At 45.8% G+C, this 16,668-nt stretch overlaps 4 protein-coding genes across 4 annotated transcripts in view; 2 read left to right on the top strand and 2 right to left on the bottom strand.

Moving 5' to 3' along the window:
- Positions 1–659, top strand: part of LOC112214823 — a 6,427-nt gene extending 5,768 nt beyond the window's left edge. The window contains exon 8 of the mRNA XM_042298461.1: positions 184–659. Coding sequence (XP_042154395.1) covers positions 184–286 — 103 coding nt within the window. The 3' untranslated portion in view covers positions 287–659. The remainder of the gene's footprint in view (positions 1–183) is intronic.
- ccdc96 (coiled-coil domain containing 96) lies at positions 600–3,341 on the bottom strand. Its single transcript, XM_024373851.2, has one exon. It carries the CDS (start codon positions 3,179–3,181, stop codon positions 1,658–1,660), a length of 1,524 nt encoding a protein of 507 aa, XP_024229619.1. The 5' UTR covers positions 3,182–3,341; the 3' UTR covers positions 600–1,657.
- Positions 3,342–3,463: 122 nt separating this feature from the next.
- On the top strand, positions 3,464–7,617 carry LOC112214822 (transcriptional adapter 2-beta). Its single transcript, XM_024373852.2, has 2 exons — positions 3,464–3,794; positions 4,307–7,617. The coding sequence occupies exons 1-2, from the start codon at positions 3,525–3,527 to the stop codon at positions 5,468–5,470; spliced, it is 1,434 nt and encodes a 477-aa protein (XP_024229620.1). The 5' UTR covers positions 3,464–3,524; the 3' UTR covers positions 5,471–7,617.
- A 1,542-nt stretch (positions 7,618–9,159) lies between these two features.
- Positions 9,160–13,168, bottom strand: LOC112214819 (grpE protein homolog 1, mitochondrial). The gene is made up of 4 exons (XM_024373850.2): positions 13,028–13,168; positions 11,861–12,005; positions 10,903–10,984; positions 9,160–10,056 (listed from the first exon to the last, which is right to left on the bottom strand). The coding sequence occupies exons 1-4, from the start codon at positions 13,093–13,095 to the stop codon at positions 9,704–9,706; spliced, it is 648 nt and encodes a 215-aa protein (XP_024229618.1). The 5' UTR covers positions 13,096–13,168; the 3' UTR covers positions 9,160–9,703.
- Positions 13,169–16,668: the final 3,500 nt, after the last annotated feature.

Raw genomic sequence — 16,668 nt, 5'->3', positions numbered from 1 at the left:
ACATTCATGCCTTTCCCTAACTTTAACATCTGAAATCTATCCCCAACCATAACCCTCGTTCCTAAACCTAATCTATGCCCAAACGTACATTTTCTTCTTACGGTAAAACATCGACTTCCTGTTGTGAATGTTTGAGTTAACATAGCTGTTTCTTATGACTCTCCCCTGTTGTCCTATGCACAGTGCAACTCTGAAGACGTCAGGTCAAGAGGTTTGCTTGGATGGCAATGCACTCTGGGTACGCAAAATCCTGGAGAAATTAAAAGTACAACCAGACTCCCCTTGAAGGAGTTAACCTCATTTCAACACATCCTCCTGAATGACGCTAGGCTGATAATAAAGTTATATTTCATGAAAGATGTGTATTGCTTTGGCCCAACAGTTGTTAGTAAGTAGATGTTGCTGATTATCAAAGTGCTAAATGTGTCAGCAGTTTGACACTTCTTTTTTGATAAAGATGTTTGATAAGTGACTAATTCTTTCCACCCTGGCCTGTACTTGATTTGACAGGAAATGGAAATGTTTTTTTTTGGCATCTGATTTCTGCTATCTGGACAACTAAACCACTGAGAGAAAAGGGAAATTTGCTAATGTAATTTGAATTTCACATTTTAATGACAACTTAAACTAGTTGCAAATAAACCGCTCACCAACCTTGAGTATGACAATTTCCTTCATGACAACTGTTATTATATTATCAGGGGTTGTAAATGCAAAACAACTAAAACATGTCAGCAAATAAAACAACAGACTACTTATTATAATACATATGGTTTCCGTCTATGACCAGTTGGTGATTTCTGACTGATCATATAGACCTTGGGAGATTCTCAATTGGAAAAGTCTGTCCTCTCCTTGACTCCTCAGTCCTTCTTTCCTCCGTGACCTGGAAACCAATAAGTGGTCGAGGAGAGTGTCAATTTGTTAGTAGGTGAACCGAGGAGTAACCCCCAGCCAACCAGACGTGAAGTTGCCCCAAGTAGTCTCCGCCTCCAACCCTGCCTCCGAGTTCCATCCCCTTGGTTACTACCCTCACTTATCATGTCACCAGACTTCGCGAAGACTCCTACCTGCCTCTAAACTCCTCTCGCGTTGGATACTGAAGTGCCTCCTGTGTGTATGCTCTGCAGAGGAGTTTTGAAATCTGCCACTCCCCCTTTGAATCAACTGTTGCTTACATGCACACATTTCAAAACAACATGCTACTTTTCTTTTAATCTATAACATGTCTTGCACATCTAGCCTTAGCACTTTACACGTTTCATTCTACCGCTGTAAATGTCATTAGCCTGATGACGCGTGAGTGGAGAAGGAGTATCATTTCCTACAAGCATATTGTTTCCACGTTTCCTCTCCTCGCCTCCGCTCCTCGATTTCCACACTTCAGTTTGGCTTAGGGTTTGAGATAGGTTTAGGGTCTGGGTTAGGATTAGGGTTTGAGATAGGTTTAGGGTTTGGGTTAGGATTAGGGTTTGAGATAGGATTAGGGTTTGAGATAGGCTTAGGGTTTGAGATAGGCTCAGGGTCTGGGTTAGGATTAGGGTTTGGGTTAGGATTAGGGTTTGAGTTAGGATTAAGGTTTGGGTTTGGGTTAGGGTTAGGGTTTGGGTTAGGGTTTGGGTTAGGGTTTGGGTTAGGGTTTGGATTAGGGTTTGGGTTAGGGTTTGGTGTACTCCAGTTTCTTCTTGACCCCGGCACACTTCAGTATGAGCTCTGCGTGCCTCCTCTTCAGCCCCTCCAGCCTCTCCTCCAGGTCGTCTGAGGCGTCGACCTTCTCCTCAAAGTCCCTCAGCAGGATCTCGTTGCCCAGCAGGCCGCAGCGCTGGCGCAGCTTCAGGTTGTCCATACGTAGGCCATCCCTGGCCTGCTTGGTCCTGGTCAGCACATCCCTCTTCCTGGCCACCACCAACTCCACCTCAGCCAACTGGGCCCGCTTGGCCTGGTTCTCCATCTGCACGAACTGGAGCTTCTCCTTCACATGGGTTAGTACCTGGACTGTGCTGGTGATCTTCTTGCGCAGTTTAAGGAGCTCCTCGTTGCGCTCCTCTATCTTCTCATTATACGTCTGGTTCTCTATCTTCAGCTGCTCGAAGTCGATGAGGTGCAGGCCCTCAGCGAGCATCTCCTTGGCACGCAGTGTGGCCTCAAACTTGCGCGTCTTGTTCTTTAGCTTGATATTCTCCAGGCGCACGGTGACCAGCTCTTTCTGGCGCCGCTGCTCGGCCGCCTGGATCTGCTCTACCTCGACCGCCGCCGCCTGTTTCCCAAGGCGCCGGCTCAGGGCCGTCACGGCCACGTCGCGCTTCAGTGCCATGAAAGCGCTCCACTCGGTCTCCAGCTGGCCCAGCTTCTCCTGGCTCTGCTGCCTCAGCTCCTCTGCCTGCTGCTGGGCTGCCTCCGAGTCCAGCCGGTGCTGCCACTTCAGGTCCTCCATGATGGCCATGTACTTCTGGTAGCGCTGCTCCTGGTCCGACACGGCTTTCTCCTTCTCAGGACGTGCGTCATCACCTGTCTTCTTGCGGAAGTACTCCACCAGCTTGATCTGGAGCTGACCGTTGACCTGGCTCAGTTTGTCCTTCTCTGCCTGCAACTCATAAAGGAAGTTCATGTACTCTTTGTAGTCGATGCTGGGGCCCGTCTCTTTGGTTAGAGAGGGACCCTTTTCCTCAACCTGCACGGAACTCTCCCCTTCGGGAGTCCCTGGGTCTAGTTTTGGCGGTCCGTCTTCATCATCATTGTTGTCGACATCTTCGAGTGTGAGGCTCCCCTCGCGGGAGAGAGGCTCCCCTATTAGAGGCTTCATCTCCGGGACCTCTCCCTCTTCGAATGTCTCACTCGTTGGTAGGTTGGGTCCTGTGGGTGACTCATCTCCAGCGCCCTCTCCTGGCTCAGAAGCGGCTGGGTTCCCTCCCTCTGTCTCAGCTGAGATACCCTCTGTTGCCTGTTCCCCTAAAGCTTTTTCAGACTCTTGCCCACTCTGCTCCACTGCTACCACCTCCTCAGCCTCATCTGTAGCCGTGTCAGCTTTATTCTTACAGTAATCAGCATTAGTGGATTTGCCCTCTTCTGAGGGCTCTTCAGCTAGTGTATGCTGGAGTTGCTCATCGTTCTTCAGCTCTGTGTTTTCAATGTTGGGATTGGACCCAGGGTCATTCTCTTTCTGCTCTGCATTCCCATCCATGAGAACGGGAATTTAGTTTAAGTATTTCTGGCTAAAAACAAGCTAGAAAATCACATGTGTCAATTAAGTCCCCGGTTGTAAGGCAACATTCAAATATATGTTTTCTAGGATAAAACGAGGTCAAGAAATCCTAAACGATAACTTCACACATAAGCAACTGTTCTTTAATGAAACCATTTGTGTTTTGAGTTGTCCTGGAAACTGGGCATGTAAGCCAATCACAGGCTTTTGCGCCAAGTTCATTAATATTAATGAGACGCAGTAGTCTGACCAGAGACACTCCAGCACGCAGGCCCTCCCTCCGCGGCACTGCTGCTTCCAACAACAAGCAGAAGCCAGCAACATGGCCGACCTAGGAAAGAAGTACTGCGTAAACTGCCTTGCAGACGTTACGAATCTGCGGCTTCGCTGTACTGACTGTCCAGATATCGAACTTTGTCCGGAGTGCTTCTCCGCGGGTGCAGAAATCGGTAATCACCGGCGATGGCACGGTTATCAGCAAGTCGACGGCGGGCGCTTCACCCTCTGGGGTCCCGAAGCGGAGGGAGGATGGACTAGCAGGGAAGAGCAGTCGCTCCTCGACGCGATCGAGCAATATGGCTTTGGAAACTGGGTATTTCACTTTATAGCCTAGCTACTTTTCAGATAGCTATATAATACAAGCACGCGTATAAAAATATGTAGACTAAATGTGAATGAGTAAAGTTGCTCTCTTGAAAAATAACGCAATATAGACCCGTATACATTTGACAACTTCAGACTGACAGCCAGGTTCTGTCGAGAGTTGGTCATATCGATCATCTCTGCAATACTTGAAATGTACTTTAGTCCTGTATACAGCTAGCTAGCTAAGTCGTGATGAATGCAACTTTTCCATGCTATAACGCACATTACAATCCACGATGTTGCAAATGTGCAATGCATTATGAACGTACAGGAAACGTTTGGTATGATGAAGGCTAGTCTGTTTCAATGGATCTCCTATCAATGGAATTCAACACACTTCTATGCTAATAGTGAACGTATAGCAATGCATGCATTATGTGTGTGTCTGTGTAGTCTAAATGCTTGCAGGGATGTAATCCCCCTCTCAGTAACACTGGCCTGTGTGTGCTGGTCTTTCAGGAGGACATGGCCACTCATGTAGGGGCATCTCGGACCCCCCAGGATGTCATGGACCACTACGTCGGCATGTACATCCATGGCAACCTGGGAAAGGCCTGCGTCCCCGACAGCATCCCCAACCGGGTGACGGATCACACCTGCCCCAGCGGCGGTCCCCTGTCCCCCAGCCTCACCACCCCTCTGCCTCCCCTGGACGTGACCCTGGGCGAGCAGCAACAGCTGGGCTACATGCCACTCCGCGACGACTATGAGATGGAGTACGACCAGGAGGCGGAGAAGCTCATCAGTGGCCTGTCGGTCAACTACGACGATGAAGACGTAGAGATCGAGATGAAGCGCGCGCACGTGGACATGTACGTGCGCAAGCTTCGTGAGCGCCAGCGCCGCAAAAATGTGGCCCGCGACTACAACCTGGTGCCCGTCTTCCTAGGCCGCGACAAGAAGGAGAAGCAAAGCACGCTGGGAGTTGTAGGTGGTGGTGGTGGCGTCGTCGTCGGAGCGGTGGGGAGCCTTCCGACGCCAACCACTCCCGCGGTGACGCCGGGAGCTCCAGCCGTCCCGACGGCGCCGAAGCGTAAGATCCCCAAGGAGGAGAAGGAGCAGCGGATCAAGTTACGGGGGATGTGCCAGTTCATGGCTCAGCGGGAGTTTGAGGACTTGTTCCACAACATGCACAAGGAGCGCGTGCTGCGCGCCAAAGTACGGGAGCTGCAGCGCTACCGCCGCAACGGCATCGCGCGACTGGACGAGGCGGCCGAGTACGAGGCGGCGAGGCACAAACGGGAGAAACGCAAGGAGAACAAGAGCGTAGCTACCTCGAAAACGGGCCGGGGCGGAGGGCTCGGCACAGGAGGAGGACTTGGCGGAGGGACAGGAGGTGGCGGAGTCATCAAAGAGGAGGGCAAGGATGGTGAGTTCCCGGCCATAGAGAACCTGGCGGGCTTCGAGCTGCTGTCAGACCGGGAGAAGGTGCTGTGCAATTCACTTAACCTCAGCCCCACACGCTACCTGACTGTCAAGACAATCATCATCAAGGACCACCTGCAGAAGAGCCAGGGCATTCCCTCCAAGAGCCGGCTGCCCAGCTACCTAGACAAGGTGCTCAAGAAACGCATCCTTAGCTTCCTCACAGAGAGCGGCTGGATATCCCGGGACGCATCCTAACAATCTATTGGGTTTGTAGGGTCTGGGACACATCCCAACAATCCATTGGGTTTGTAGGGTCTGGGACACGTCCTAACAATCCATTGGGTTTGTAGGGTCTGGGACACGTCCTAACAATCCATTGGGTTTGTAGGGTCTGGGACACGTCCCAACAATCCATTGGGTTTATAGGGTCTGGGACACATCCCAACAATCCATTGGGTTTGTAGGGTCTGGGACACATCCTAACAATCCATTGGGTTTGTAGGGTCTGGGACACATCCTAACAATCCATTGGGTTTGTAGGGTCTGGGACACATCCTAACAATATGTATGGAGTTTGTGGGGACTAAGGATTGCAGAGGGACAATGACTCTTGTTCTCTGTTGGATTGTTGCGTCTCTGTGTCTTGTTATAAACAATGTGAGATGTGTCGTAAGCTCCAGATTGGACCAAGCTGAATTTTACCACCTTTTGTCAAGTTCTGACCCAAGTCGTCGACCACCGGACTGTTTGTGAATATGTACATTGCAAAAGATTTCCTCTTTCTTAAAAAAAAGTTTGGATACCATTTACTGGAGAATGTGGAACAAATATATATTTTTGTATTTGCATCCATATGAATGATAATGTATGGGTAGATGATACATTCTCTTCATTGCAGTGAAGGATCACCTAATACTACTGGGCAAACCAGACAACACTGTTTTTCAAAGCGGTTCTCAAAGTATAAATAGTTGTGTAGTTTGTCTCCAGCTTCCTGTTAGTATGGTCCCAGATCAGTTGGTGCCATCTTGCCGACTCCTATGGTCATTGGCAAGACGATACAAACAGATCTGGAACCAGGCTAGCTTCCTTTTAGGTTAGGATGTTGTCTTGGAGAGCACAGGTTAGTGCCTATTCAAACAGCAATACAGCCGCACTGTGTTGGAAAGCAGGGGTTATCATCATCATTCTTACCATGAAGAGATGGCCTGCTAAGCATAGAGGGGTCAGTATTTGGCAGCTAACGCTTTCATAAAGCACTGTGGTAATCCCCATTATGACGCTGTAGCTTTGTGGTGTTGTCAGGCTCAGAATGTGGCACTGTGAGGGGAGTAGATAAGCCTAACTCCTCCATACTATTCTGTTCCACACGTTGCACGTTTTCTGATTCTAGTAGGCGGTTCACTCTACTCGACTTCTAAAGAAAATAAAAAGCTTTAAATATCGGCATTAACCAATGACATGCGATCCTAAAGCACAAATCAAAAATGTTGCATATCTATTTTTTTTCACCACCGGTTAAGTTTGCCTGTTTGGAGGGGCGTTGTGGGGTTAACGGTGTGTCGTCCTGCCAGACTGGTTTTAGCCTCTTCATGAATATGCGCTGCATGATTATTGTATTGTGACTCGTTGCTCGCTGTTTAGTTTGCTACAGTTCCATCTATTCAAAGGGAGTTAAGTCATCGTAAAAAAAAAAAAAAAAAAAAATGATATACCTGCTACATTTGCTCCATCTATCTTCCTGGTGCATTGTTTTAGTCACATTGTTCAATTAAGGCTAGTGCAGTGGTTCTCAAAGTGGGGGTTGTGAAACCGAATGGGGAAAATACCTTTTGCTGTTGATGTTTAGAACCACTGGGTTAGTATTCACATATGGCCTTGCAAGCACACTATCAAAGGGGAGAAAAAGGACGACTGCCACAGTTGGTTTTAGACCTGGTTTTCCATTATGTGAAATGTGTTTGTTCCAAGCACGGGTGCTTTAAAATGTCCCGTGGCACCTTCTCCCTCCGATGTCCAGTTAGCCTGTTTAAAACGGAGGTGAACTTCAGTAGAGATGTGGGTGGGTTGTATAGAAACAGTATTACATTAGACGCTGTGAAATAATGTTGTGACTGCATTCGTATAGGCCTTAATATTAGCATTCCATCATAGTACATTTACCATACCACAGAGGAAATAAAAATGCTATATATTTCTTCCCCATAAGCCTCTGAGTATCCGGACACTGACAGGGCCCCTTGGTTCTCCCATCATCTACTTGAAGATTTTTATTTTTTTGTCCCAACAACTGGCGTAGTCCACAATCAAAGACTACAGATCTCCTTATCTGGTTTAAGGCGAAAACAACTGTTCAAGGGTGTTAGTATGTTCTGTATTAAAAATGAAAATCCTTTATACTGTATGGCTTCCTTGGTTTTATTTTCACATTTGGTGAGTTCAGTACGTGGTAATATTTGCTGACAGTGTCCTACACTTCATGATCCTACATACAGGGAAATGGGCCAATTAAAAACAATGGACATGCAAGTCCAAGTGAATCTGTTTATTAGACGCTGCTGTGGCACTGAACAGGACAACTGTCCACAGGCACACTAAATTTAACATAGCATTCGTAAAAGAAACGCATGAAACAAGACCAGTATGTAGAAGATCTAGACAAGAAGAAAAACAAACTGTTGGGGGGAGTTTCTCTTCTGCACTGTTCAACCAATCCAGTAAATGTGGAGGAGGAGTTATAGTGTCTCTTGGTTAACAGTGTTTCTAAACATACTGTACCGTCTCTGTTGTTAACATGTCACAGGCTCACTTTCCCCTTCCCCTGTTGTTGGGGACTCCGAAGCTGCTACAGGCACACAGACTATCCAGTCTAAGTAGTTAAGACTAATTAACGTCATTATACTGTCAATGTCCCACACCACTAGGGCGACATCTGCCATAGCAGCAAGATAGTGTTCTGCTGTCACGAAGTCTAGAATGATTACATTAAGAGCCTCAACAGCATGATTGCTTATCTCCAGTGAATCTAGATTTCGCTAGAGCGTATTTTCATTTTGACAACCATACTCTCTGGCCGGCTCCTACTGTAGTGCAGCAGCTGAACACTACGTCTGTGGTTGCCTTTTTTTTTTTACATACAACATTAATGTATTGTGTAATATTGCATATTTCACCTCTATTCACTTAAAACTGTCCAGACTATTTCTGAAAATGAAACAGACTACATCAGGGCTCTCCAACCCTGTTCCTGGAGAGCTACCGACCTGTAGGTTCACACCCCAACCCTGTTCCCGGAGAGCTACTGTCCTGTAGGTTCACACTCCAACCCTGTTCCCGGAGAGCTACTGTCCTGTAGGTTCACACTCCAACCCTGTTCCTGGAGAGCTACCGACCTGTAGGTTTAAACTCCAACCCTGTTCCCGGAGAGCTACCGACCTGTAGGTTCACACCCCAACCCTGTTCCTGGAGAGCTACCGACCTGTAGGTTCACACCCCAACCCTGTTCCCGGAGAGCTACTGTCCTGTAGGTTCACACTCCAACCCTGTTCCCGGAGAGCTACTGTCCTGTAGGTTCACACCCCAACCCTGTTCCCGGAGAGCTACTGTCCTGTAGGTTCACACTCCAACCCTGTTCCTGGAGAGCTACCGACCTGTAGGTTTAAACTCCAACCCTGTTCCTGGAGAGCTACCGACCTGTAGGTTTAAACTCCAACCCTGTTCCTGGAGAGCTACCATCCTGTAGGTTTTCACTCCAACCCTGTTCCTGGAGAGAGACCCTCCTGTAGGTTTTCACTCCAACCCTGTTCCTAAAGAGCTACCGACCTGTAGGTTTTCACTCCAACCTTAATCTAGCGCACCTGGCATTACTTACAGGGAAAAGAAAATATATTCCAATTAAATTACTTGAAAGTACTATGTTTGTCCAATGAAAACAATGACAGCAGTTTGGTATATAATAATGAGGTACATTACATTCTCCCATCCATAACAATTACAATGACTGGACAGGAATCTGATCCTGATGACTGAAATAGGACAGAAATGACTTGTCAAACTGGTTCTGTGCTGTACGTGCCATCACAAGTGTTGCTTCTGCTCAAACATAATTGCGCCTGGCAGATACATGGGCTGTGTCCCAATTCGACATCCTTCCCCGCAAAGTATGCACTTGCACACTTCCTGTCATGGATTTAACAATGCCGTAAACTCCCTCCAGCCAATCCAATGCTTTTTAATTCATGACAGGGAGTGAGCAAGTGCACACTTCGGGAGAAGGGTGGAGAATCGGTATGCAAAGTCAAAACAGGCTGTGATGTCGTCCATGGTAATAATATTAGTTCAAGTTGGATTCCCGCCTCTTTGAGGCAACGTTAGGTGGTTGGGGAGTTGGGTTGGGTGGGGCGCTTTGACCAGCCTGCAGTAGCCAAGGTGATCTGTCACCCAGGCAAAAACAATGACATCACGGTCATACTGAACCTTTTTTTTAAATCAAGGGGCTTTGGCCACGCCCACCAATGCCGGCCGGAGGGTGCGCCCGTGGAGTTTGTAGCCCACCTTGGTTACTACGGCGACCGTGCCGGGCTCTTTACCCTCCACAGGGGCGTGAAATAGAGCCTCGTGCTCATAGGGGTCGAACTTCTGCCCTCCGTCTGGGTTAAGCTTGACCAGGCCGTGCTTGGCGAACACCTTCTGCATCTGTTTATCTGTCATCACCAGGCCGTCGTACAGGTTCTTCAGGTGGGGGTTCTTCTGAGAGGACACCTCCTCACTGGGCACGCTCTCCGTCGCCTTCTCCAAGATGTCCGCCACCTCCAGCAGGTCTTTGCACAACCTTTGGATTCCTGAAATGTGTGAAAATAAAGGAGAGATGAGTTAGTATTCTTTTAGAAAACATAGAATGAACAACATCATTGAATATGCAGTTCCAAAAGTATTGGGAGAGTGACACATGTTGTTGTTGTTTCGGCTCTGTCCTCAAGCCCTTTGGATTTGAAATTACACAATGACAGAGATTAAAGCGCACACTGTCAGCTTTCAATTTGAGGGTATTTTTATTCATATCGGATGAACCGTTTAGAAATGACAGCAATATTTCTACATAGTTCAAGATTATCCATAATCATGGCAGCATCGTTAATGTAAAGGTGTTTAGAAACATTCTATTCTCATTTAGTGACTCCAAAGTTACAATACATTATTTACCATTAATTTCTATTGGCCACAAAATAATCTGAAACAAACAAAAACAAACTGCAAATGCATACAACAAATTTGTAGAGTCACAAGTTTGATGTAGTCATTGTGTGCTGGAAATATGGGACCAAATACTACATTTTTTGCTACTTTAATACACATAAGTAAATTTGTTCCCTAAAATGGGCGGACTACGTACAACAAGTGCTGTCATTTCTAACCGGTTCCCCCAACATGGATGAAAATACCCTCAAATTAAAGCCGAGTCTGCACTTTAACATCTGTCATTGTATCACTTCAAATCCAAAGTGCTGGAGTACAGAGCCAGAACAACAATAAATGGCACTGTCCCAATACATTCAGAGCTCACTGTACCTCCAGATTAACTTTATATTGCTTGACATCAATGAACCAAAAGGATGGTTTTAAAAACAACCTATAAGTATGTCTGTCTCACTGGTGAGAATCAAATAAATATGCAAATGTTAGATTACCATACAACTTTGAGTCTTCCACCATCTTTTGACTCCTCGTCCTCAGGTTCTCTGTGTCTGCCAGGGCCCGCTTGTACTTGTCCTGTAGACACAGACAGAAAAGCTGAGGCCAAGAGACAATCCTGTTCTCAAAACTCTTCTGACTTGTGAGATTCAGACAGGGTGAGGTTAACCAAGATACTATTCCACACTAGTATACCACTAGGAAACCATGCCTAACACACTGGTTTCATTCTAGGTAGTATTCTAGCTTGGATATTGGAACAGACTTATAGTGACTGGTGTGGCGACCTAGGACTAGTGTAAAGTTGCCCCTAGACCAAGGGGAGGGGGACAGCAAAGTGCGCCCCCGAGAGCTATAAAAAATATTTACAAAAATAAAGACCGTTTTCTCCCCAATTTCATGGTATCCCACTGGTAGTTACAGGCTTGTCCCATCGCTGCAACTCCCGTACGGACTCAGAAGAGGCGAAATTCAAGAGCCAAAACACTACCCAGCCAAGCCGCACTGCTTGTTGACACAATGCCCGCTTAAAACGGAAGCCAGAAAAAGCCAAAAAGTTTACCCAACCCTGCCCTAGACGCTGATCTTGAGTCAGTTTTTTTTCTTCCCCCTTGTAATGGTTAAGGTTAGGATTGGGTGAGGGGAGGATGATCCTAGATCTGTACCTATGGACATTTTAACATCTTGGCCATGTTCTGTTATTATCTCAACCCGGCACAGCCAGAAGAGGACTGGCCACCCCTCGTAGCCTGGTTCCTCTAGGTTTCTTCCTAGGTTTTAGCCTTTCTAGGGAGTTTCTCCTAGCCACAGTGCTTCTACACCTGCATTGCTTGCTGGTTGGGGTTTTAGGCTGGGTTTCTGTACAGCACTTTGAGATATCAGCTGATGTAAGAAGGGCTTTATAAATACATTTGGTTGATTGATTTGGAAACTGCACCCTGGAGCCAGACTCACCGTGACCTCTTTGAGCTGGTCCTCCAGCTGGCCCTTCTCCTCAGCAAGGCCCTTCTCTGCTGCGCTCTGCTCAGCATGCTGGTCCTCCTCCGACCCCTGGCCGCTTTTCTGCTGGGCTGCTGTGCATAGGAGCCGTGGGGATGCCCTAACAGAGCAGAGAGAGACAGAGAAATGGGTTAGATACACAACATAGGTTTAGCTGTTAATGCATTGGTCACTTTAGTGCACTGTACTGGTATCCAAACATGATTACTTAATTTGTATATGGTACATGTTTTTTAAATTTGTTTTATTAACATGGTAATACCATGTTAATGGTTAGCCTCTGGTATCCCGTTGCTGAAGGCTACATCCCATACCCAGAAGACATATTTACAAGCCCTCTGGGTTGACCTATTTCAGATCAACTTTTCCCAAGTCATCTAAAGAAAATATGTAATCAAGAATGGTTTACCTTTCGGTGCGGGCCATACAATGTGTGAAAAGAAACGTTGACATGAAAATTTCCCGGAGTTTACGGATTTCACACCATATAGCCTAATCTCCATAAAATAGCGCTGCCATCTGGGAACACGTGGTAATCTCGTGTGGCAATTACAGAATATTGCTGACTAGGAAGTGTACGTCGGAAAAATGTGGATTTCAACAGTTATTATTATTATTTTTTTTACCACAGTTCACATTTGGCCCGTACCGACAGATAAAGCATTTCAGATTTGCCTTCGGTGACGCGGATGTGTACAGGTCTCCCGGAGCGAAGAGGCTAGGTAATGATCTACGGTAACGTTACACACATTAGAGTCTCTCTGACTGCAATCTCTCCTTGGCCCAGATAGCCTTTGCTATGGTGTGTCACCAAACTACACCCAAAATAGCTTAACATTAAAACCTGCGGTACTGCAGTTAGCTAGTTCGCATTGGATTAGTTGATAGGCTAACAGCTTTGAACAAGGCGCATAGAAATTGAATTAAATGGGATTCTGCTATCAGAAATGTGCTATTGAACTCTCATTACGAAAGCAGTACAATAACTAACGTTATATGACAGGTCGTTAGTTAGCAAGCTAACGTTACCCAACTCGTTAGCACCCGGCCAAGGGTGATGGCACAACGTTACAGACAATGCTCTGAACAACCGTATTAACATGTACTCTCGTAATGTATTACCTTATTATTGAAGAAGATGCTACAACAGAGTAACTCTGTTTTACAGCTCGTACACACCAGCTCGCCATTTTCACTGATAACACACGCTGAAGGAGCAGAGTACCCCAGTGGCAGGAGGTTGAGCCAATCACCAATCAGAAAGAGATCCACCTAGTCGTCGCGTCCAATCAATGATGTTATAGAGTATGACGTCTTCCTGTAGTTTGGTTGAGGTGATGATAAAGGTCGAAAACTGGGCACGTGACCAAGGACAGAATTTGTGCCTTTTGTAAACTGAAGGTTATCTCTCCTTTGTAACTTTTTAAGTGTTAAATCATCACCAAACCCATCTCTGTCCACATCACCAACAAACTATCATGGTCCAAACACACCAATACAGTCATGAAGAGGGTATGACAACACTTTTTCCTCCTCCCCAGATCCTCAAAAAGTTCTCCAGCTGCACCATCTAGACCGATTGCATCACGGCCTGGTATGGCAACTGCTCGGCATCTGACCGTAAAGTGCTACACAGAGGGTAGTGCGTACGGCCCAGTACATCACTGGGGCCAAGCTTACTTTCATCCAGGACCTATATACTAGGCGGTGTCAGAGGAAGTCCTAAAAAATTGTCAGACTCCAGCCACCCAAGTCATAGACTGTTCTCTCTGCTAGCGCACGACAAGCGGTATCGGATCGCCAAGTCTAGGTCCAAAAGGCTCCTTAACAGTGCAGATGTTAATGCGCAGCAGTATAACTTTTTTAATAAAGCGATGCTCAGCCTTAACAACACTATCAACAAGGCAGATCCTACAGGCTCCAGTTTTGTCACACTACTGTTCAGTCGTGTGGTCAGGTGCCACAAAAAAAGGACTTAGGAAAATTGCAATTGGCTCAGAACAGGGCAGCATGGCTGGCCCTTGGATGTACACAGAGAGCTTATATTAATAATATGCATGTCAATCTCTCCTGGCTGAAAGTGGAGGAGAGATTGACTTCATCACTACTTTTATTTATGTTGAATGCACTGAGCTGTCTGTCTAAACTACTAACACACAGCTCACACACCCATGCATACCCCACAAGACATGCCACAAGAGGTCTCTTCACAGTCCCCAAGTCCAGAACAGACAATGGGAGACACACAGTACTACATAGAGCCATGACTACATGGAACTCTATTCCACATCAAGTAACTGACGCAAGCAGTAAAATTAGATTTAACAAACAGGTTAAAAAAACACCTTATGGAACAGCGGGGACTGTGAAGCAACACAAACATTGGCACAGACATGTGCATACACAGACACACGATAACATACGCGCTATACATACACATGGATACAGTACTGTAGATATGTGGTAGTGGTGGAGTAGGGGCCTGAGGGCACAGTGTGTTGTGAAATCTGTGAATCTATTGTAATATTTTTAAAAAAATTATAAACTAATGGGGATCATAATAAATACAAAATACTACCAAGCCATAAGACTGCTGAACAATTAATCAAATGGCCACTTGTTTTTACACTGCTGCTACTTGCTGTTTATTATCTATGCATAGTCACTTTACCCCTACCTACATGTACAAATTACCCCGACTAACCTGTACCCCCACACATTGACTCAGTACCGATACCCACATTGTTATTTTATACTTTAGTTTATTTAGAAAATATTTTCTTAACTCTATTTCTTGAACTGCATTGTTGGTTAAGGGTTTGTAAGTAAGCATTTCACGGTAAGGTCTACTACACCCGTTGTATTCGGCGCATTTGACAAATAACGTGTTATTTTATTTGATGGTAGGTGGGGGCTGGAGGTCCAGTATAATCAATCACAAACTCACTTCCTTCACAACATCTCTGCTCAGCGAAGCGCAGGAAGTATTACATGCCCTAACTGCAGAGGCCGTATATCGCAGTAAATGCTGTATGGCCACCCACTTTAGATATTGGATTGACCACGCAGAGCCTTTGAGGCTGAAGCAACCGACTGCAGACGAAAGCCGAGGAGTGAAGTCGAGGACGTGCATCTGCTACAGCCGAAAGTGGGACACTAATGTGGTTTTCTAACTGCAGGGCTCAGTGCAACATAGTAGTGTTGCCATTGCTTATAAACGTTATTCTTTGTAATGTCGAAATAAACATGTCTCCAACCCACATATCACACACCCATAAACGAGTTATATGTGTATATGTTGTACTGTCAATTGGGGGACGGAGCCTTAAATATCACATTCAATTGTACATATTCACTATATGAATCGCGGCAAAGTTACTTCCTGTTTCAGTTACATCTTCAGTCCAGTTCGCGTGGGTAAAACCCCCCCACTAATGATTGTTTGGCAAATTGTGCCTCCCACAATGCAGGCGATGGGTGCAAGTTGCAGCTGGTGAAGAGCAACTGCAGGAAATTGAAGTCGGCAGAGTGGACGAGAGTGGCCTAACTCGGCGGAAACCCTATCTCCCTCCAGCAGGTGACGTTTAAAAAAAACATTTTTATCGCCAACAAAGCAATGTGTTTTTATATGGAGATCAATGAAGGTGTCGAATCAAGAAACAAAAGTATGGCTTATTTTCTAAGTGAGATTTATTTGATCTAATATATGTTTCGTAATGCTTAAGCGTTCTGATATAGGTAGGACACGTGACATCGGCAATAAAAAAAAACTACTTTATCGGAGTCTTGAGATAGCTATGCATATTTATGATATGAGGCTAGTAACATAGCGTCTCTCTCCATTGAATACTTGCGGTGACGTCAACAACCCTCATAAAATATTCAAAAATATTACAATAAAGAGATGTATCCCACCAATCTAAAGAAAATATAGGCGGGAGTTAGACAGACACCGTGAAGATACATGCATCTTGTCAGTATATCCATAATCTTTGGCCACAGTTGAAACGTCCATTTCCTGACCTTTGATCACATGCTAGGTTTCCATCCAACAGTCAACAGATTTTCATCCAAATGTAAAAATAACTGCATTAAGAAAATATGTGAAATTATTTAAATATATATTTAATTATTAACATTTTAATATAGCAGTTCAAATTACAATACAAACCAAACGGACTTGTTGTGGATAAAATCACTGCGTGATTACGTAGTGCACACATTTTTTTCATCCCTGTTATTGAGCATTTGTCCTTTGCTAAGATAATCCATCCACCTGACAGGTGTGGCATATTAAAAAGCTGATTCAACAGCATGAAGATTACATAGGTGCACCTTGTGCTGGGGACAATAAAAGGCCACTCTAAAATGTGCAGTTTTGTCACAAAACACAATACCATAGATGTCTCAAGTTTTGCGGGAGCATGCATTTTGCATACTGACTGCAGAAATGTCCACCCAACGTCGTTTTAGAGAATTTGTCAGTATGTCTAACCGGCCTTACAAGACCACATGTAACCATGCCAGCCCAGGACATCCACATCCGGTTTCTTGACCTGCGGGATCATCTAAGATCAGTCACCCGGACAGCTGATGAAACTGTGGGTTTGCCTAACCAAAGAATTTCTGCACAAACTGTCAGAAAGTCTCAAGGAACCTCATCGTCCTCATCAGGGTCTTGACCTGACTGCAGGTCGGCGTCGTAACCGACTTCAGTGGGCGAATGCTCACCTTCTAGTGTGCTTTTCAAGGATGAATCCGAG

Source organism: Oncorhynchus tshawytscha, linkage group LG15, assembly GCF_018296145.1.
Source record: "Oncorhynchus tshawytscha isolate Ot180627B linkage group LG15, Otsh_v2.0, whole genome shotgun sequence".
NCBI lineage: Eukaryota > Metazoa > Chordata > Actinopteri > Salmoniformes > Salmonidae > Oncorhynchus > Oncorhynchus tshawytscha.
Note: the sequence above shows the minus strand (reverse complement) of the source record. Positions and strands in the feature narration are given on the sequence as shown.

Excerpts from the sequence above, each read along its gene's own strand:
- ccdc96 (XM_024373851.2), bottom strand. The coding sequence starts at position 3,181 with ATGGATGGGAATGCAGAGCAGAAAGAGAATGACCCTGGGTCCAATCCC.
- LOC112214819 (XM_024373850.2), bottom strand. The coding sequence starts at position 13,095 with ATGGCGAGCTGGTGTGTACGAGCTGTAAAACAGAGTTACTCTGTTGTA. Across the intron at positions 12,006-13,027 it reads GCATCTTCTTCAATAATAAG|GGCATCCCCACGGCTCCTAT; the intron begins GTAATACATTAC and ends CTGCTCTGTTAG. Across the intron at positions 10,057-10,902 it reads GGAAGACTCAAAGTTGTATG|GAATCCAAAGGTTGTGCAAA; the intron begins GTAATCTAACAT and ends CACACATTTCAG.
- LOC112214822 (XM_024373852.2), top strand. The coding sequence starts at position 3,525 with ATGGCCGACCTAGGAAAGAAGTACTGCGTAAACTGCCTTGCAGACGTT. Across the intron at positions 3,795-4,306 it reads AATATGGCTTTGGAAACTGG|GAGGACATGGCCACTCATGT; the intron begins GTATTTCACTTT and ends CTGGTCTTTCAG.